At 57.8% G+C, this 17,224-nt stretch overlaps 1 protein-coding gene across 2 annotated transcripts in view; it reads right to left on the bottom strand.

Annotated features, from left to right (window-relative positions):
• Window positions 1–17,224, bottom strand: part of GRIK3 (glutamate ionotropic receptor kainate type subunit 3) — a 64,175-nt gene that overhangs the window by 24,478 nt on the left and 22,473 nt on the right. The window contains exons 2-8 of one of the 2 annotated variants that reach the window (XM_088531177.1): window positions 8,163–8,339; window positions 7,839–8,096; window positions 6,253–6,434; window positions 3,840–3,893; window positions 1,274–1,447; window positions 895–1,038; window positions 4–111 (exon numbers count right to left, since the gene is read on the bottom strand). In XM_088531177.1, coding sequence (XP_088387303.1) covers window positions 4–111; window positions 895–1,038; window positions 1,274–1,447; window positions 3,840–3,893; window positions 6,253–6,434; window positions 7,839–8,096; window positions 8,163–8,339 — 1,097 coding nt within the window. Of the gene's footprint in view, window positions 1–3; window positions 112–894; window positions 1,039–1,273; window positions 1,448–3,839; window positions 3,894–6,252; window positions 6,435–7,838; window positions 8,097–8,162; window positions 8,340–17,224 lie in introns of those variants that run through there. The other variant, XM_088531178.1, reaches the window with a different exon arrangement.

Raw genomic sequence — 17,224 nt, 5'->3', positions numbered from 1 at the left:
TACCTTTTCCAGCCCGTCCTCCTTGAGGCTGATGATGTCCAGATCGAAGTCCGTGCGCAAACCACTGCTTTTGTTAAAGACGATCCGGCCGGTCAGCCCTTCCCACTGGGCCTGCGCGAGGGAGAAGGCGGCAGGGCTGTTACGGGGGGTCCCGGCCGCACAACGCGCCCTTCCCTGCACCCGGCCCGGGGTCGTTCTCCCTGTAAAGCAGCAGTAACCAACGTTCCCCTCGCTCGGTGCCGCTCGGAGCAGGAACACCCGGAGCGCCGGGGCCAGCGCAGCAGTTTCCTTCCCGGGGCCTTGGCAGCACGGCCGGCTCCAGCCCGTCCGCCCTGGCAGCGCCCGGGGCAGCGCTCGCTCTGCTGACCCTGGTGTGGGCGAGCGCCGAGCGCGGTGCTGGGCCCGGCTCCCCGCTGCCGATCCTGCATGTGCCGCTGACAAGGAAATTTAAAAGTTTCCTAACAGTGAGTGTGACGGGAACAGGTTGCCCAGAGAGGTTGTGGAGTCTCCTTCTCTGGAGATCTTCCAAACCCGCTTGGACGCAGTCCTGTGCCACGTGCTCTAGGTGACCCTGCGTGTGCAGGGGGTTGGACTAGATGGTCTCTACAGGTCCCTTCCAACCTTAACGACTCTATGGTTCTATGAGGCTCCGGGGAAGTGCAGCAGGAGCCGACCGGACACATCGTCTCCCCTGTCCTTTGGTGGGCAGCTCCGGAGACGGGAACGGGACGGGAGCGGCAGGCGGAGGGGAGCGCGGCCGTCCCCGGGCCCCGTTAGCAGAAGGGCTCGCGCTGCTCGGCCGGGAGCGCTCCGCGCGCCGCGGGGCAGCGCTGATCCCCGCTCCGGCTGCTCCTGCCCGTTCACAAACCTGCAGCTGCAAATGGTGCCTTTTACCTCCTTTATGAAATTCATGAAGCGGCCGCCGAACCTCCAGGCTTTGTGGCGGTGGCACTGCAGGGAGTTAACGGTCATCTGCGGGGCCCGCTGGTAGCACACGGAGACGATGTGAACCGCGTCGTACAGCAGGGCAGCATCTGTCTAAAATAAAGGGGATCCGCATGGGTGCCGGGGGCGGCTGCTTGGCACAGGGATCTGCACGGCGGGATGCGGCCCTGGGCCTTTCTATAGCCTAAAAGACCACAGTTGTCTCCCAAAATCACACACTGCACAAACACCACCTGGGCGATGCAGCTCTGCCGGGTTTTTCCCGGGCATTTGCCAGGCGAGGCCGAAGGCTCCCGCGGGCGCCCCCGGCCTCCGCAGCCGCTCGTACCATCATGACGCCGTCCAGCAGGCCCAGCTCGGCCTTGGGCGCTGCCTGCAGCCGCTCCATGGACCACTTCTCCACGATGGAGGCCACGTGCGGGTTCTCCACGTTGAGGATCCGGAAGCCGGTCAGGTTCACTCCGGAGTAGCGATATGGTTCTAGGTCTAATGCATAAAGATCCTTAAAAGAGAGAAACCGGTTTAAACATTTTGCCTAGCTTTGCTGTGCCTTTCCTGCCCGTTGGGGTGTGTGTGCAGGGCTGGGGGAGGCAGCGCCGCGGGGACGGGGCCTGGCAGGGGCACGGGGCGGCTCTGCTCCTGGCCCCGAGGTGCTGCCAAGAGTGGCGGCAGCGGCCAAGAGCAGCCAAGAATGGCAGCAGCGGGAAGGCAATGGCGAAAGTGATTGCAGGGTGCAACGGTGACAGCGATGCTACAGTGTAATGGTGACAGTGATGCTACAGTGTAACAGTGACAGCAATGCTGCAGTGTAACAGCGAGAGCGATGGCAGGGTGCAACGGTGACAGCGATGCTACAGTGTAACAGTGAGAGCGATGGCAGGGTGTAACGGTGACAGCAATGGCAGGGTGTAACGGTGACAGTGATGGTACAGTGTAACAGTGACAGTGATGGTACAGTGTAACGGTGACAGCGATGCTACAGTATAATGGTGACAGCGATGGTACAGTGCAATGGTGACAGCGATGCTACAGTGTAACGGCGAGAGCGATGGCAGGGTGCAATGGTGACAGCAATGGTACAGTGTAACGGTAAGATCGGTGGTACAGGTGTAAAGATGAGAGCAATGGTACAGGTGTAACAGCAAGAGCAATGGTACAGTGTAATAGCGAGAGTGATGGCAGGGTGTAACGGTGACAGCAATGCTACAGTGTAACAGCAAGAGCAATGGTACAGGTGTAAAGATGAGAGTGATGGTACAGTGTAACGGCAAGAGCGATGGCACAATGTAACACTGAGAGCGATGGTACAGGTGTAATGGTGGTGGCACCGATGAGGTGTAACAGCCAGAGCGATGGTACAGTGTAACTGCGAGAGTGATGGCAGGGTGCAATGGTGACAGCGATGGTACGGTGTAACAGTGAGAGCACCGGTCCAGGTGTAGCGGTGAGAGCACTGGCACGGTGTCGGGCACGCGCGCTGGCAGGGCTCGCGCTGCCGCCCTGGCCGGGGCCGAGGCCCCTGGCGCGTTCCCGGGTCCCGGCTGCCCCCCGTGCCCCGCTCGGCCGTCGGGAGGCCCCTCGGCGCAGCGAGCGCCGCAGCAGCCCCGAGGCTGCGCTCGGGGAGGCCCTGCAGCCCCCGCAACCCTCCTGCCCCGCGCCGGGGCCGGCGGCGCCGGGGGCAGCAGCCCGGGGCTCTCGGGGCGCTGGGGCCGGCTGCTGCAGCTCTGCGTCTGCGTCCGCCTCGTCCCTCCTCGTCGCGGTGCTGCACGTTGCCCATCCCTCCGTCCCCGCCTTTCCGCGAGCTCCGCTCTCCGCGTCGTCCCCCTTACGGAGGCTCCCGTCCCTCCCGCTCAGCCCCCAGCCCGGTCTCGGCGCTCCGACCCTCCGCCGGCTCCTGCCCCTCGCAGCCCGCGCCGGCAGCACTAGGGAAAGCCCTGGCCTTGCAGGGACCCCATCCTGCAGCGCCTGGAGCTTCAGGGCTGGTCGCCGCTTGGGCACTGTCGGATGCAGAAGCCGCATGCGGCAGCCAAAGGCCCAGGAAGGCTTCTCCCGGGTGGAAGCAGCGAGCCAAGGCCCTTGGCGACGCAGCCGGCCTCGCTGCCGAGCAGCGCCGAAGCATTTCATGCCGAGTGTTGATGCACTGCACTCACTATCGACTAGGGACCTTTTAGAAACATTCAGTATAACATAATAGACTAATTCATTAGCACCCCATGGGTCTACAACTGGAGAAGCAGAAGCACATGCATTGCAAGCTAGGAAAACATCGCCTTAAGGAATGACAGATTAAAATATCTTTCCCAAGATATAACTGTTATTTCAGGAAAGTGGCATTAATTGTGATTGCTTATCTATTAATTTATTATAATTCTTTTTTTTTTCCACCTCCAGGCTGTACCTACACATGAAATGTACTCTAGGCTCAGCTGGGGCTGATTAATAGGAGGTTATCTGGGAAATGCTTAAAGCTGCCTGGAATAGATAATGGCAGCAGGGGTAATTAAAATGTCTTTTGCATTTGAAAAATAAATGTTGCAGTTTTTAAGGGTTAGTTTAGTCTGTTTCTTTCCTGAAGGCAAAAAGATAAATTGGATTTTCAAAATTGCACAAAAATTCAGCAGAATACTAGACAATAGCATCCTAAATGGAAATAAAAGCGGCATGCCAAAAACCCCCGACCAAAATGCCTCCCGGAGTCGCGGCAGAAGCAGCCCGTGCTCAGTGGGACCGAAGCTGGTGCCAAGCTGAGCTCTCCCCATGTGGAACGGCGCCGCGGCGCCCGGCTGCTGGAGGAGGGTTCAGGGGGCTGGAGCCGGAGCCGCGCGGGCTCCCCGTGCGCCCCTGTCCCCCGGGCTCGGCGGGAGCCGCGCGGCCGCGCGGGTCGGATACTCTACCAGCGTGGTGAAGATGAAGTGGTAGTACTCGGTCATCATCCCCATCGCCATGGCCTGCGGGAGACGGGGACAGCGGGTCAGTACGAGCGGGCGCCGGAGCCGAACAGCAAGTCCCACATTGGTGCCTGGGGCGGGAGAGCGGCGCGGCGCCCGGCAGCGACTCGGGGCGCTCGGGAAGCGCCTGCCTGGGGCTGGCATCGCCCGGGGTGTCTGTCCCCATCCCTGACCCTCCAGCAGGGCCCATCGGCCCCCCCGGCTGCACGCAGTGCCGGCACAGCCGCCTGCCCTCGTGCTTGTCACACGTGCGCTGCCTTAGAGGCCTTCAACAGCTCCGCTCACGGGAAAGGGGCTCTAAGGCCCCCCTGGAAGTATTTACATCCCTTGCATCCCTTTACATCCCTGTTTGGTTTTGCTAAAATTACTAGGTCAGAAGTTGGCTTCAAGGAAGAAAGTGGCAGTCGGAAAAGAAACAGGATGGCAAAAAACATGGGAAAAGAGATCCAGATGCCAATATTGTAGCGCTAGAGCGGGGCTTGTGGCCTGGAATAGCCGCGGGCAGGGCTGTCCGTGGCGCAGATGCAGGAGTGAAGCCACGACACGGGGTCCTGCCCCGCGGCCAAGCCGTGGGCATGGCCAGAGCCGGTGCCAAAGCAGTCGGGAGAAGGCAGAAGCACGAGACCGTGATTCACACGGTGGTGATGATTCCCGAGCTGACTCATCTCCGGGTGCAGAAAGGTCCAGTCTTGCTATGAGGAACGAGCGCCAACTCCCCAGCACTTGCAGGCTGCGTGTGGAATACAGCTGGGTTTGCAGGGGAATAAATAAATGATGAAGCTGGTGGATCAGCTCCAGGCAGGCCCCGGAGGAGAGGGCAGCTCCATAAAGCTGAGGCCGGCGCGTGAGCAGAGCGCGGCAACCGGAGGAAGAGGGAAGCTGGGAACTGGAAAACAGAGGGAAAGCCTTAAAGAGGGACCACAAATGAGCAGGCCAGAGAAACCTGGATAACGTGGGAAGGTCTTCTGAGCAGGCCTAGCGCTTTTATAAGAGTTTTCTGCAGTGATTGATTTGTCCGGAGGGGTAAAGTAAGGAATCGTTTGGTAGTGCAGTCACTCCGTGGAAGCCGGCCTTGCGGGATAGGTGGCCCTGCCGCTTGCAGCCCTTCGTGCCCCGAAGCGGCCGTGTCAGGGCTCGTGCGTCACCCCCGTATACAAACACTCCACAGATGCTCCTCGCGCCTTCTGGGAGAGCGTTACATTAAATAGCCTCATTTTCCTGAGCAAAAATGCACCATTTAAGGCTGCAGAACAGAAACCCCTGGGCCGAGTCGCACAGGAAGCCACGCACAGAAACGCAGCCCGAAGGGCTCAGGGAGCCGTCTCAGCCTCTCGTCCCGCTCTCCTGCGTCCCCCCTCGCAGCCGCGGGCAGAGCAGATGGCGCGATGAGCCGCAGTGAACGGCGCGGTGAGCGGAGCGCCGCACGCACAGCCAGCACAGGGCACGGCGCCTCCTCCGCGCCGCCGGGCACGCGGGGCTCCCCGCGGCCTCAGCCCGCTCTGCCGCAGCCCCGCGGGGCCGATCCGCGCGGCCGCGGGAGCCACGCGCGTGCCGGCGCGCCGGGCGCTCCCCGCGGGAGCCGCGTCCTCCATGGTGCCCATCCCAACGGCACCGCGCGGGGAGGCGCCCGCCGAGAGCGGCCGGCGGCAGAGCCGGGGCGCGCGGGGAGAGGCCGATCGGCGGAAAATCACTGACATCTGGCTTAGAGTCCAAGAACTGCACGCGGCGCTCGGGAGTGCTCGCAGGGCACCAAGGCGCTCGGGCGCGCGCGCAGCTCGGGAACGCCTGGCCGGAGGGTCGGCACAGCCACCCCCAGGCTCGAGGAGCCCCGGCCTGGAACGGAAAGGGGATCTCGGAATCAGCACGCAGGAAAAGCAGGAGGCAGGAGGTGCCACAGGTTCCTGGGGACAGGGGCTTCTTGCTACCTCCAGGTTTCCGATGAAGGCCGCGTTCTCTCCAAAAGTCCAGCAGTATCCTTAAAAAATTCAGCTCAGTGACAAGTGCAGGGTTTGACCCAAAGCGCGTGGACAGGCTGGTCCCCACCGCTCTCACTGGCCGTGTCTGCGCTCCAGCGGGCGCTGCTGAGGCAGCAGAACACCAAAGCGCTCGGGGTTTGGGTGCTTCTCCATGGTACTGTGTCCCTAATCCTCGCTTTGGTAATTTTTAGTGCCTAAGGGACCACCGTCACCTCCCAAGGTGGCCTTTTGTTTCCAGAGTGGTGTTGCCAGCTCTAAAGCTGTTACGTGTTGGGCATGTGCGGCTGTGAAGGACACCACAAAGCAGCAGGTCTGCATCTGCTGCCCCCTGTCCCCCCCGGCCACCCCAGCATGTGCCTGTGTCCCCGTCCCCGTCCCCTCACCTGCTTGAGGATCTGAGCCGCCATCACGTGGCTGCAGTCGAAGATGATGCGGAATTCCCTGCCCCGCTTCATCTCCTTGAGCAGCGGCCGGGCGTCGTCGGAGTCCAGCGGGAGCTGGCGGATTTTCAGGCGGATGTTGTAGCGGGACGGGGCCATGATGAGCTCCTGCAGCCGGATGAGGCCTTGGGGCACGGCAGAGACGAGGCCACAGCGTTACGGGCTCTGCCCGCTCTCCTACTTGGAGCTAGACCTTTCTCATATTATTTATGGAATGCCGTCAAGTTTCCTCCCTCCCTCCAATGGCCAATCTTAATGATATATCAAAGCAAAGCTGTCATCTGTCAATCACTTAAAAAAACAGCTATTTTGAGAGCAGATGTCCTTGGGCAGAATGGCTTTTTCTGGCATTTCCCTCCTCCCTTGCATCCAGGCAAAACAGAGCTCAGGTCCCTGTGAGGCTGAGAGGAAACCTAATCTCTGACATCTCAGGGATCATGACACATTTTCGTAAGAAAATGCACCACAGGCAGGGGCAGAGTGTGCTAACCAGCTGTACAATAAATTAAAATCCACAGCATTTACCATGCACAACAGCAAAAGAAAACAAGCAAAATTTGCTTAGAGCTGTGAACAGAATGGTTTGCCATGGTCGCTTAATGAGAACTCAGAAATTTCCTGCTCCCTTTAGACCTAATTTCCGTGCAGAGGGTGCAGAGCTGTGCTGGATGCACCGAGTGGGAGCTGCTGGGATCTAGCATTGCAGGAAGAAACCCAGCAGGAGCCTGGTGCAAGGAGGAGCGGGACCGCAGCGTGTCCCTGGGCACAGCAGAAGAAATGCATTAAGATATGCCACGAAGGGAACATACTGTGACCCACATTTGCCAAACAGCAGTGTCAAGCCGCATTTTCATCAGCCCTCCCCTAAAGAAACCTCTTGGTTCTGGGGAATGGGCTTGGATGGGGACTCCAACGCGCCTTTTGTTTGGGGTGTTTTTAATCCTCAGTGCTCAGCTTTGCTCCACTGTCAACGCTCTTCTTTACGTGGAGATCTCTGTCAGCTTTGCTTTATAGCATCAGCCAAAAACTTCCCCAAACAGCTTTTGTTTTGAGCTGGCAGCCGTGGATCGCGTCCTGCATCCCGGCAGAGCCGGGGAGCGGAGCCGGTTCGGCCATTGCGGAACGGGGCCCCGTGGCCCTGCACCAGCTACCGTGGACAATGCAGCTTTAGAGGTGCTTGTGGGAGAAACGCCCCGGGAACGAGCGCTCTTGCCGTGCCCCTTGCTCCTGCTGGGATTGGGAAAGCCGCGATACGGGAGCAGGGGGAAGCGCTGGGAATGAGCGCTCTTGCCGTGCCCCTTGCTCCTGCTGGGATTGGGAAAACCACGATATGGGAGCAGGGGGAAGCGCTGGGAACGAGCGCTCTTGCCGTGCCCCTTGCTCCCGCTGGGATTGGGAAAACCACGATATGGGAGCAGGGGGAAGCGCTGGGAACGAGCGCTCTTGCCGTGCCCCTTCCTCCTGCTGGGATTGGGAAAGCCGCGACACGGGAGCAGGGCGGCGGGGCCTTGTGCGGCCGCGGGGCCTACCTGTGCTGTCGTCGTAAACCACAGTGGCCGACCTCCATTTCAGATACTGCACCAGGTCCAGGATGGCGTGGCTCAGCGAGGCGTAGTCGGGGTACAGGTTCACGTAGAAAGTGTCCTTGTTATCCAGGGGGTGGTGCTTCCATCGCAGCTGGATGTGGGGCACCTCCAGCGCGTTGCAGATGGACTGCACGGCGTTGGTGCAGGAGCCCTGCGAGGGCCCGAAGATGGCGACGACGCCGAGGGCCAGCTGGTCGCAGGCTGCGGAGGGGAGGCCGTGAGCGCCGAGGAGGCCGCGCAGGGCCCGACGCCGACGGCAGCCCTTACCTTTCTTGGTGGCTTCGAAGCTGTCGTGGAAGTGTATCCTCTGGATGTCGTAGGTCAGCGTGGTGTTGGGCAGCAGCGTTCGGTTCCTGTTGATGATGTTGGCGGAGAACCTGAAGGCTTGCTCTTCAGCGCTCATCACCTGCGCGTTGGGGCCGTCGGCGTACTCAAAGATCCCTCCTGAAACACAGCGCGAGGCCGAGCGGAGTTAAGGCCCGCGGGGCCGCGCTCGGACACCTCCTGGCCACGCAGAGCGCGCGGGCCCTGCACCGTGGCCGCTCGCTATTTTCAGTGCCGCTGTTTTTGTTCCTCGTGTTTTTACCCAAGTTCTGAACCAGAGCAGCAGAGACGCCTGAATCTGCGTGCCCTGCCTGCATCTGCGTGCCCTGCAGCCTCCCTGCTCAGCAATGCACGTGCTGAGCACACGCGGCTCCGTTACACCTCCCCAGGGCAGCTCGCTCGCGTCGCGTAGCGCCGCCGTCCCTGGCTCCGTGTCCCTGAGCCTTGTCCTCCGCTCCCCGCTGGCAGCCTCTCTAATTGAAGCGACTCAGTGCACGCGTAAATTATGTAATTGTACATTCTTGCTGCCAAGACGCGGGAACGATCTCACGCTCCTAGCAGAACCACGGGAAGACACACACACCTTGTTTTGTCTTATTAGAAAGCAACCCCAAATTAATGGATGAGTGAGATAAGCAAGCGCAATTGGCAACAGATGGTCTCTGGGTTCATTAGCAGAAAGGAAATCTTCCTCTTCAATTTAAGGTAGCCCTAAAATGCTTTGTTATAGGCACCAGATGTCTCGTCGGCGCTGCCGCGTTTCGAGCAGCTGCAGGAACGCGCCGCGTCGCGCTGCTCTCACCAGCGACGGGCTACAAGGAGCCAGAACCACCCAAGGCCCTCGCCCGGGCCCTGCGAGGCCGCGCAGGGCAGGACGGTGCCGGGATGGCTCCCGGCTCCGGCTCCCTGCACTTCCCTCCTCTCGTCTCGCAAACTTTGTGCCTCGCTGGCCCAGGTTGCAGAGTGAGTGTGGTAATTAATTTACATCCGTAAACATCCGAAAGAAAAAGCACGCGGAAATCCAAGTAAACATTTGAATTATTCACTGCATGTCTCTGTTAGAAAAAGATATTACTAGTGATAACATGGGAGGGGGGAGAAAAAGGCGCTGAATGCTCATTCTGGAGATGCTGCTCAGTCCCTTGTCATCTTCCATAAATCACTTGTCATCAGGTTTTCAATCTAGAATGCTTAAAAAAGTAGGCAGGAGTCCAGCACAGCTTTCCCAGTGCCTGGTTCTCCCTGGATCGTGCCCAAAGGCCGTTATTGATCAGCACAAAGAAAATTATCCCTCATAAAGCTTGGCGCCACAGTCTGAGTGTCTTAGAGCGGGGAAAGTTCCTGCACAAATTACACCAGAAACCAGGAACAGAAATCAAACGAACCCGAGCTTCACCCTTGTCCTTCTGCTTCGCAGGACATGCGGGGAAAGGAGTTTTGCTCGCAGCAGCCTGCTGAAAACCTGGGCTCGAGCCGCACGGACGCTTGTGAGCGGGATGCGGGAGGGCGGGATGTGGATTCCCGGTGTTTGGTCCCAAGGACGTTACCATCCCAGCCGCTGCCCGGGGTCTCTCTCGAGAAAGGAGGACTCTGTGCGGAAAAGCGGAGCGCGATGGCACTCGGCAGCGCCGCTGGCCCCGCTCCTGGCACTGCCTCGCTCCTTCAACGCGTTTGTTTCCATCATTAGTTAAAGAGCCTAATAACCGGCTTGAAACAACTGATTAATGCATAATCTCCATCATGATTACATGCCATAGCTGGCATTAATTTGAAAAGCCGGCTAATTATGAAAATAATTGGTGCAGCTTTTCCATTTGAGCAAAATGGAGACTATGGGCCGGGCCGCGGCGAGGAGGAGGGAGGCGGCAGGTCCCCGCGGCCGGCAGGAGCGCGGGAGAGCGGCGGGAGCCACCGATGGGCTCCCACGGTGAGGACGGAGGCGAGCGGCCTCGGCGGGGCCGTCCCGGCCGCGGGGCTGCCATGGGAGCTCCCCGAGCATCTGCCCAGCTTGCGCGTACGGGAAAAGCCACCGCGGGCAGCGGCGGGAAAGCAGGCGCGGGAGCCGGCCGCAGCGCCCGGCCTCTGCTCCCGCCCCGCTGCTGCTGCGGGTTCTGAAGGGCTGTTTCCAGGGAGAAAGCTGCCTTTGCCTTGAAATAACAGGCACCAGACAGCTGCTGTTTTGGGTGGTGAACGTTAGGTGGTCACTGATGAAGGGACCACTGCGAATACCCTCCGTCAGCCCCGGGGTGGCGGAAATGCCACCGAGTGGAGCGGTCCAGGCCAGCGGCACCTGCGAGCACCCGCGAGCACCCGCGAGCACCCATGAGCACACATGAGCATCCATGAGCACCCGTGAGCACCTGTGCACATTCGTGAGCACTCGCGAGCACCTGTGAGCACCCATGAGCATTCGTGAGCACCCACGCACACCCGTGAGCACCCCTGAGCATTCGTGAGCATTCGTGAGCACCCACACACACCCGTGAGCACCCGTGAGCACCCATGAGCATTCATGAGCACCCACGCACACCCATGAGCATTCATGAGCACCTGTAGGCACCCGCGAGCACCTGTGAGCATCCATGAGCACCCGTGAGCATCCGTGAGCACCCGTGAGTATCCGTGAGTATTCGCGAGCACCCGTGAGCACCCATGAACATTCATGAGCATCCACGAGCACCCACGCACACCTGTGAGCACCCATGAGCATTCATGAGCACCTGTAGGCACCCGCGAGCACCCGTGAGCATCCTTGAGCACCCGTGAGCATCCATGAGCATTCGTGAGCACCCACGAGCACCCACGCACACCTGCAAGCACCCACACACACCCATGAGCACCCATGAGCATTCATGAGCACCCGCGAGCACCTGTGAGCATCCATGAGCACCCGTGAGCACCCGTGAGCATTCGTGAGCACCTGCGAGCACCCGTGAGCACCCATGAACATTCATGAGCACCCGTGAGCACCCACGCACACCTGCAAGCACCCACACACACCTGTGAGCACCCGTGAGCACCCATGAGCACCCGTGAGCACCCATACGCACCCTCGAGCATCCGTGAGCACCCGCGAACACCCACACGCCCCCGCACACACCCTTGAGCACCCACGAACACCTCCGAGTACCCACGCGCACCCGCGAACCCCCGCGCGCACCCGTCCCCAGCGCGCTGCCATTCCGCTTTCCTGAGCCTGGCTCTGCTCACAGCAGCCTCCCCGCGGCTTCGCTCTTATAAAAATATAGGAAGTCAATGGGCAATAAAAAGCCAACAACAAAACGGTCCCTGCTTTTATATCCCATCTATAAACACGCTTCATTCGAGATACTAAAGCGGCGGCGGTCGAGCAGGCTGCGGCCCCGGTGCCAGCGCCTGCCGCGCGAAAGGCTGCAAGGGATCAGGGGTGACACTGCTGTCACAGGTGAGGGCAGGGAACACCAGGTCGCTGAGTGTTAGCAGCCAAAACCAACGTGTTTCTCAATTACTGTGTTGCTTTAAAGCAAGCTAATTGCTCTCCAGAGAATGTCAATCAGCAAGTGAGAGAAAAGCACGCTCACTGGAACCAGCCTCACGCCTTACTATTTTATATGATTTTATTTTATGACCACTGAAGCTACTGTGGGAGTGGGTTTTTTTAAAATCAAAATGAAAATCTAGAGCAAATCTGAAACTACCTTTGAGGTCTCGAATTAGAGAAGCGATAGCGCGGCCAGGCCCCGGGCGTGCGGTGGGAGGACGGTGCGAGACGGAGGGGCCCCCGCTCTGCCGGAGCAGCAAAATCCAAATCCCTAAAGGAGCAAAAGGCCCCGGTGCCGAGGAGAGGCGCCCCGGGGCTCCCTGCAGCTCCACTCTCGAGGTGCTGGTGCTGGAGGAAGGCACGAGCGGGGCCTCCATCGGGACTGAGGTCCCATCCCGGTGCCCGCGCTCCGAGCTCTGCTCCGCGTCCACGCAATCCGCCTCGTTTTAGCTTTGCAGAGCGCTAAGTTGAGGCACTCGAGGTTATTTTAGGTTTTTATTTTCTCCCCTCTTCCCCTGTTTAACAAAACAAACAGCGTCGTTGGCGGGAAGGAGTTTTCAGCAGCACTCGGGGTTGGTGTGATCTCCTGTCTTCTACTCCTTGCAAAATCACGGAGTTATTTAGCTTTGAAGAACCACCATTTCTGATAACACTTTTCTCTCCCCCGCTGACAGTGTTGCTAACACATTTAGACAGCTTTCTGACAGTCGCTTTCCATGTGACATCCTGGCAGAAGCCTGTTGTGAAATAGCTCGTTCCGAGGCTGGAGCCAGCCCAGGTTCTCCCGCTCCGGCCTCCGGTGCTCGCGGCGCCCGGCGTCCCCTCCCTGGTGTCTCCACACGGCTCCTTCGGTCCGTTGTGTCCCGGGGACAGGACGGAGACGGCGCTGGGACACCCGTGTCACAAGCAGCACGAGCGGGGCTGCCCGGTCCGCGATGCCGACGGGCTCCAACCCAGCACCGCGGGGAGGCCCGAGGCCTCCAGGCTCAGCTGTAGGTTGATCCGCTCCAGAGCGTGCGTTCCCAAGAGACGGCGTCTCTCCTTTTTCCATTTTGACATTAAATATGCAAAATCTTATTTCATTTGCACTGTATTAGGTACTTCATGTCACAAGGGGTGACACTCTTCTCTGTGTGTAAGCTGTTTAACAGATGAGCAGTCAAGTGGCAAGGAAATACATTATTAATGTTTCTGGTTAAATTAACTGATTAAAAACACCGTAGGTAAAATGTCCGTATCAGCACTTTACTCGCGGTAAATGAGAAATTAATGGAATAAGACGGCTTGCTTTTAATGAAAAGTAGATAGGGATGGGCTGGAAGGGTGCGACGGCTTCACCGGAGACCGGGATCGTGGCACGTGTCGGATTCTGCCGAGGATCCCGCCTCCTCGGAGCAGGGATGGGGCAGGAAGGGCTGGGAACTCCCTGTGGGACCTGGGCTGGGTCCTGCATCCGACTGTGCCCCCTGTCCAGCTGTGCCCCATGTCTGGTTGTGCCCCATGTCTGGCTGTGCCATGTGTCCAGCTGTGCCCTGTGTCAGATTGTGACTCCTGTCCAGCTTTGCCCTTTATCAGGTTGTACCTCGTGTCCGGTTGTGCCCTGTGTCCGGCTGTGCCCCGTGTCCGGTTGTGCATCGTGTCCAGCTGTGCCCCCTGACAGGTTGTGACCCCTGTCCAGCTGTGCCCTGTGTCAGGTTGTACCCTGTGTCCGGCTGTGCCCTGTGTCTGGCTGTGCACTGTGTCCAGCTGTGTCCCCTGACAGGCAGTGGCCCCAGTCCGGCTGTACCCTGTGTCAGGTTGTACCCTGTGTCTGACCGTGCACTGTGTCCATCTGTGCCCTGTGTCAGGTTGTCCCCTGTGTCTGACTGTGCTCGACTGTGCCCTGCGTCCGGCTGTGCACTGTGTCCAGCTGTGCCCCCTGACAGGCTGTGGCCCCAGTCTGGCTGTACCCTGTGTCAGGTTGTACCCTGTGTCCAACTGTGCCCTGTGTCTGGCTGTGCACTGCGTCCAGCTGTCCCTCCTGACAGATTGTGACCCCCGTCCGGCTGTGCCCCGTGTCTGACTGTGCCCCACATCAGGTTGTGCCCCGTGTCTGGCTGTTCCCTGTGCCCAGCTGTGCCATGTGTCCAGCTATGCCCTGTGTCCCCCTGTTCCCTGTGTCCGCCTATTCCCTGTGTCCGCCTGTGCCCTGCGTCCGCCTGTGCCCTGTGTCCCCCTGTTCCCTGTGTCTGCCTATTCCCTGTGTCCGCCTGTTCCCTGCATCCGCCTGTTCGCTGTGTCCGCCTATTCCCTGTGTCCGCCTGTTCCCTGCATCCGCCTGTTCGCTGTGTCCGCCTGTGCCCCGTGTCTCCGTGCCGTGGCCGGCGCCGCGGGGCCTCTGCGCTCCGGAGCAGCCGCCCGCCCCACGCACGGCCCCGACGAGGGAGCCCATCAAAGCGCTAATCTGAGATCAAAGGCCTTCAGCACTGCTACAACACAAATAAATTAAGTTAGCAACAGATTTGTTAATGATATTTACATTTCTAATTTGCATAATACATGATTAAAAATGAAACGGGCATTTTTACTTTTTAAGCAGCCTCAATTAATTTAAAAAAAAAAGCCGCATCATAATCTCCTAGGAGCCGATTCCCATCAAGATAAGGGCGATGAAAATGCCGAGAAACCTGGTTTGCAAAGCGGCAGCAGATCATCCCAAAGCCTCGACCTCTGCAAGGGACCGGGGCACCGGCCTTGGCCTCCGGTGACAGACGGGGACACCCGAGGCTCTGCGGGGGACCCGGCACTGCCACCAGCATCTGCATCTGCCGCTGGCACCGGGATGGCTCCGCGGCCTCCACCCATGGCCTTTAAGGGCTGGTTTCCCTGGAAAAAGCCACCTTGCTGCTGGGCAGACCCCAGCGAGGCCGGTTCCGCGGCGCTCGGTGCCGTTCAGCCCCGTTTTACCCCTCCGAGCGCCCCGGGCAGCGGCCGCCGCGGCGCGAGTCGCTCCCCCGGATCCCGTCCTGTGAACTCAGCAAGTTTGTCCCGGTGATCGCTGATAAGGGAATAAATCAGGCACGCTCGGATGTCGCTTTTAAAGTCACGTCTTGGGCTATAAGCACATTTTCGGCTGTAATGTGTGGGAGAATGAAATGTCCGAAAGCTTAAAATTACTAAGCATCTATAACACAGGTTTTAGGCCATGCAGCTGTAAATATGCCATTTTTCCACGGTGTTTCTTTGGCCTACAGCATAATCTGGTGTTTTGCACGATGCCCATTTGGCGCCGCTTTAGGCGAACTGGGAGGCAGGGAAAGAAGGAGCCAAGTGCCCCGGATCCGGGCAGCCCGGCCCGGCTCTTCTGCACTTCCCATTGGTTTTATTCCCACCCGCCTATTCCTGTCATTTTGCAGGTAAAACCTGCTGTAATTACACAGGAGAAGCTGTCCTGTACTGAAATGAAGCCTCAAATAAAAACTCAATCCAAGTTAAATTAAAATTAGTGTGTGTTAATTAAATTCTACTTAATTATTCATTGGTAAACTCCAGCTAATAAATGTTAATATCCACCTGGCATTCAGCATAGAATGCTAGACTTAAGAAATCTAAATTAAATCCTATACTTCATTTACAGTGTCACCAAATACCGGCAGCGACTGATTGTTTCTCATTCTTGTGTTGACGCCTCCAAAAATCAGGACTCTAAGTGAGATGATGCATTGAATAACAAATGCAATTCTGCAAATATTATGACATATTGTTTGTCATCTGCCCTAAATATTTAACAGTTCAGTTTTATGAGATTTTTACGCCACATGCTGTGAATTTGCTCCTGATAGATGCTGAATTTTCAAACTGCCTCTGTGCCATGATTGACAAAATGGATTCCTTGATGGAGCTGCCAGTCCCAAAGCCTGTCAGGGTCCTGTCTGTTCGTGTCTGGTCTCCAATTTCCCCTCTATTTCAGCAGAAAGCAAAGAGTGAAAGGGAAAAAAATACAAAAACCCAAACGGAGAGTCCTGTGGAAAACTAGTCTGTGCAGCGGCCTTGGGGACCCGGCGGGACAGGGGGGACAGGGACCTCCTGTCGCCTCTGCCGTGACTGACGTGCAGGGGTGGAAAGATGGGTCTGGCATAGGTGTTTTTGGATCCTTCTGAGCATCAGCATTTCTCGTGAATGGTTATTTTTCCTTCCTTTATTTTCTACATTTCTTAGTTGCCAGCTCTGGACATCCAGCGTAATTGCAGCTCGGAGATTTGGTGACCTAAAAGCAGCACTTTATTCTGGAAAGCGAAGAGAAAAAGGGGAAGATGAAAGGGGCTGCTCGGAGAAATGCTTTCATTATCCTCCTGTCATCTCTGCTCCCCATTTACCAACAGCTACAGAGAGCAGGGAGCACAACGGGACGTGCCGGGAACTGCCCGGAGCGGGGCTGGAAACGCGGGGAGGATTTTTAAATTCCCCTAAATGATCAAATTCAGCTATTAAAACTCTTCTCCGTTGCAGCCGTGACGGCTGCCGGGAGCCGCTGCCTTGCACTGATCCGACTGCCACATTGACAGAGCTGAATGGTCTGAGGGTGAATTGAACCAAATCTGGGCCAATGGGGCTGAATATTCATTATTGTCACTAAACAGACTAAGTGAATCACGAATTGAAGTGGGTAAATTATTAGTTTGGTGGCTCAGAAAAGGAGAAATTTCAAGAACGTTCCAATTATAGAGGAGGTGGAAGGGGAAGACTTCATTAATAGATTCAAGTCCAATTAAAAGCGCGCGTGAGTCACTGCGCAGCACCTCACACCTTTGTCATAAGTGAGGATGGATTTCACTGCGCCACTTTTGTGCTTGTCAATGACCTAAGCACCGAATCGTCCCCGCTCGGCCCAAGGAAGCTTTGGTATTTCGTGATAATCCCAGGTTAATCCCAGTTTATTCGACGCCAGGAGTTACTGCAGTACTTCCAGCGCGAGCGGCCGCCCCTTTCCTCCCCAGCCTAGAGCTCTTGGGGCTCCAGGTAAATAGATATCTATTTATTTTAGCTAAATAACCTGCAAATCTTCCTCGCAGAGCCACAGCTCTACCCTTCCACGCTCCCTTCAAAGACGTCTGGTTGCCGTAATCCTCTCCACGCTGCAGTAATAGAGGGCTCACGCCTACAGTAAACACGAGTTAATTTGAGTGTATTCAAGCCCTGCGTTCAGATTTAGGGATTTGGGAGGCACTTCCTAAAGCGTTCGCGTTGAACAAACACATTTTTATTAACGCTTTCAAATGGAGATGAAAATGCTGCTGTATCGCAGCGAGCCGGCGGGCTTGATGAAGCCCAAATCCCACTGGTTCAACCTCTGCTCCCTCTCTTCCGTGTGGCTGCGCCTTAATGCAATGAGGATATTGCACTCCGGCTCCGGGATGAGCATGGAAGCCTTTGCGGGATTGGCGCGCTGACCTGCTGCTCCTGCTGAGACTCGGCGCTCACAGGAGCTCGTCGCCGCTTAATTCAT

The sequence above is a fragment of the Tinamus guttatus genome, unplaced genomic scaffold (genome assembly GCF_059628265.1).
Source record: "Tinamus guttatus ecotype Peru unplaced genomic scaffold, ASM5962826v1 Tinamus_guttatus_pri_ptg000397l, whole genome shotgun sequence".
NCBI lineage: Eukaryota > Metazoa > Chordata > Aves > Tinamiformes > Tinamidae > Tinamus > Tinamus guttatus.
The sequence above is the reverse complement of the archived record's forward strand: the minus strand, read 5'-3'. Positions and strand labels throughout refer to the sequence as shown.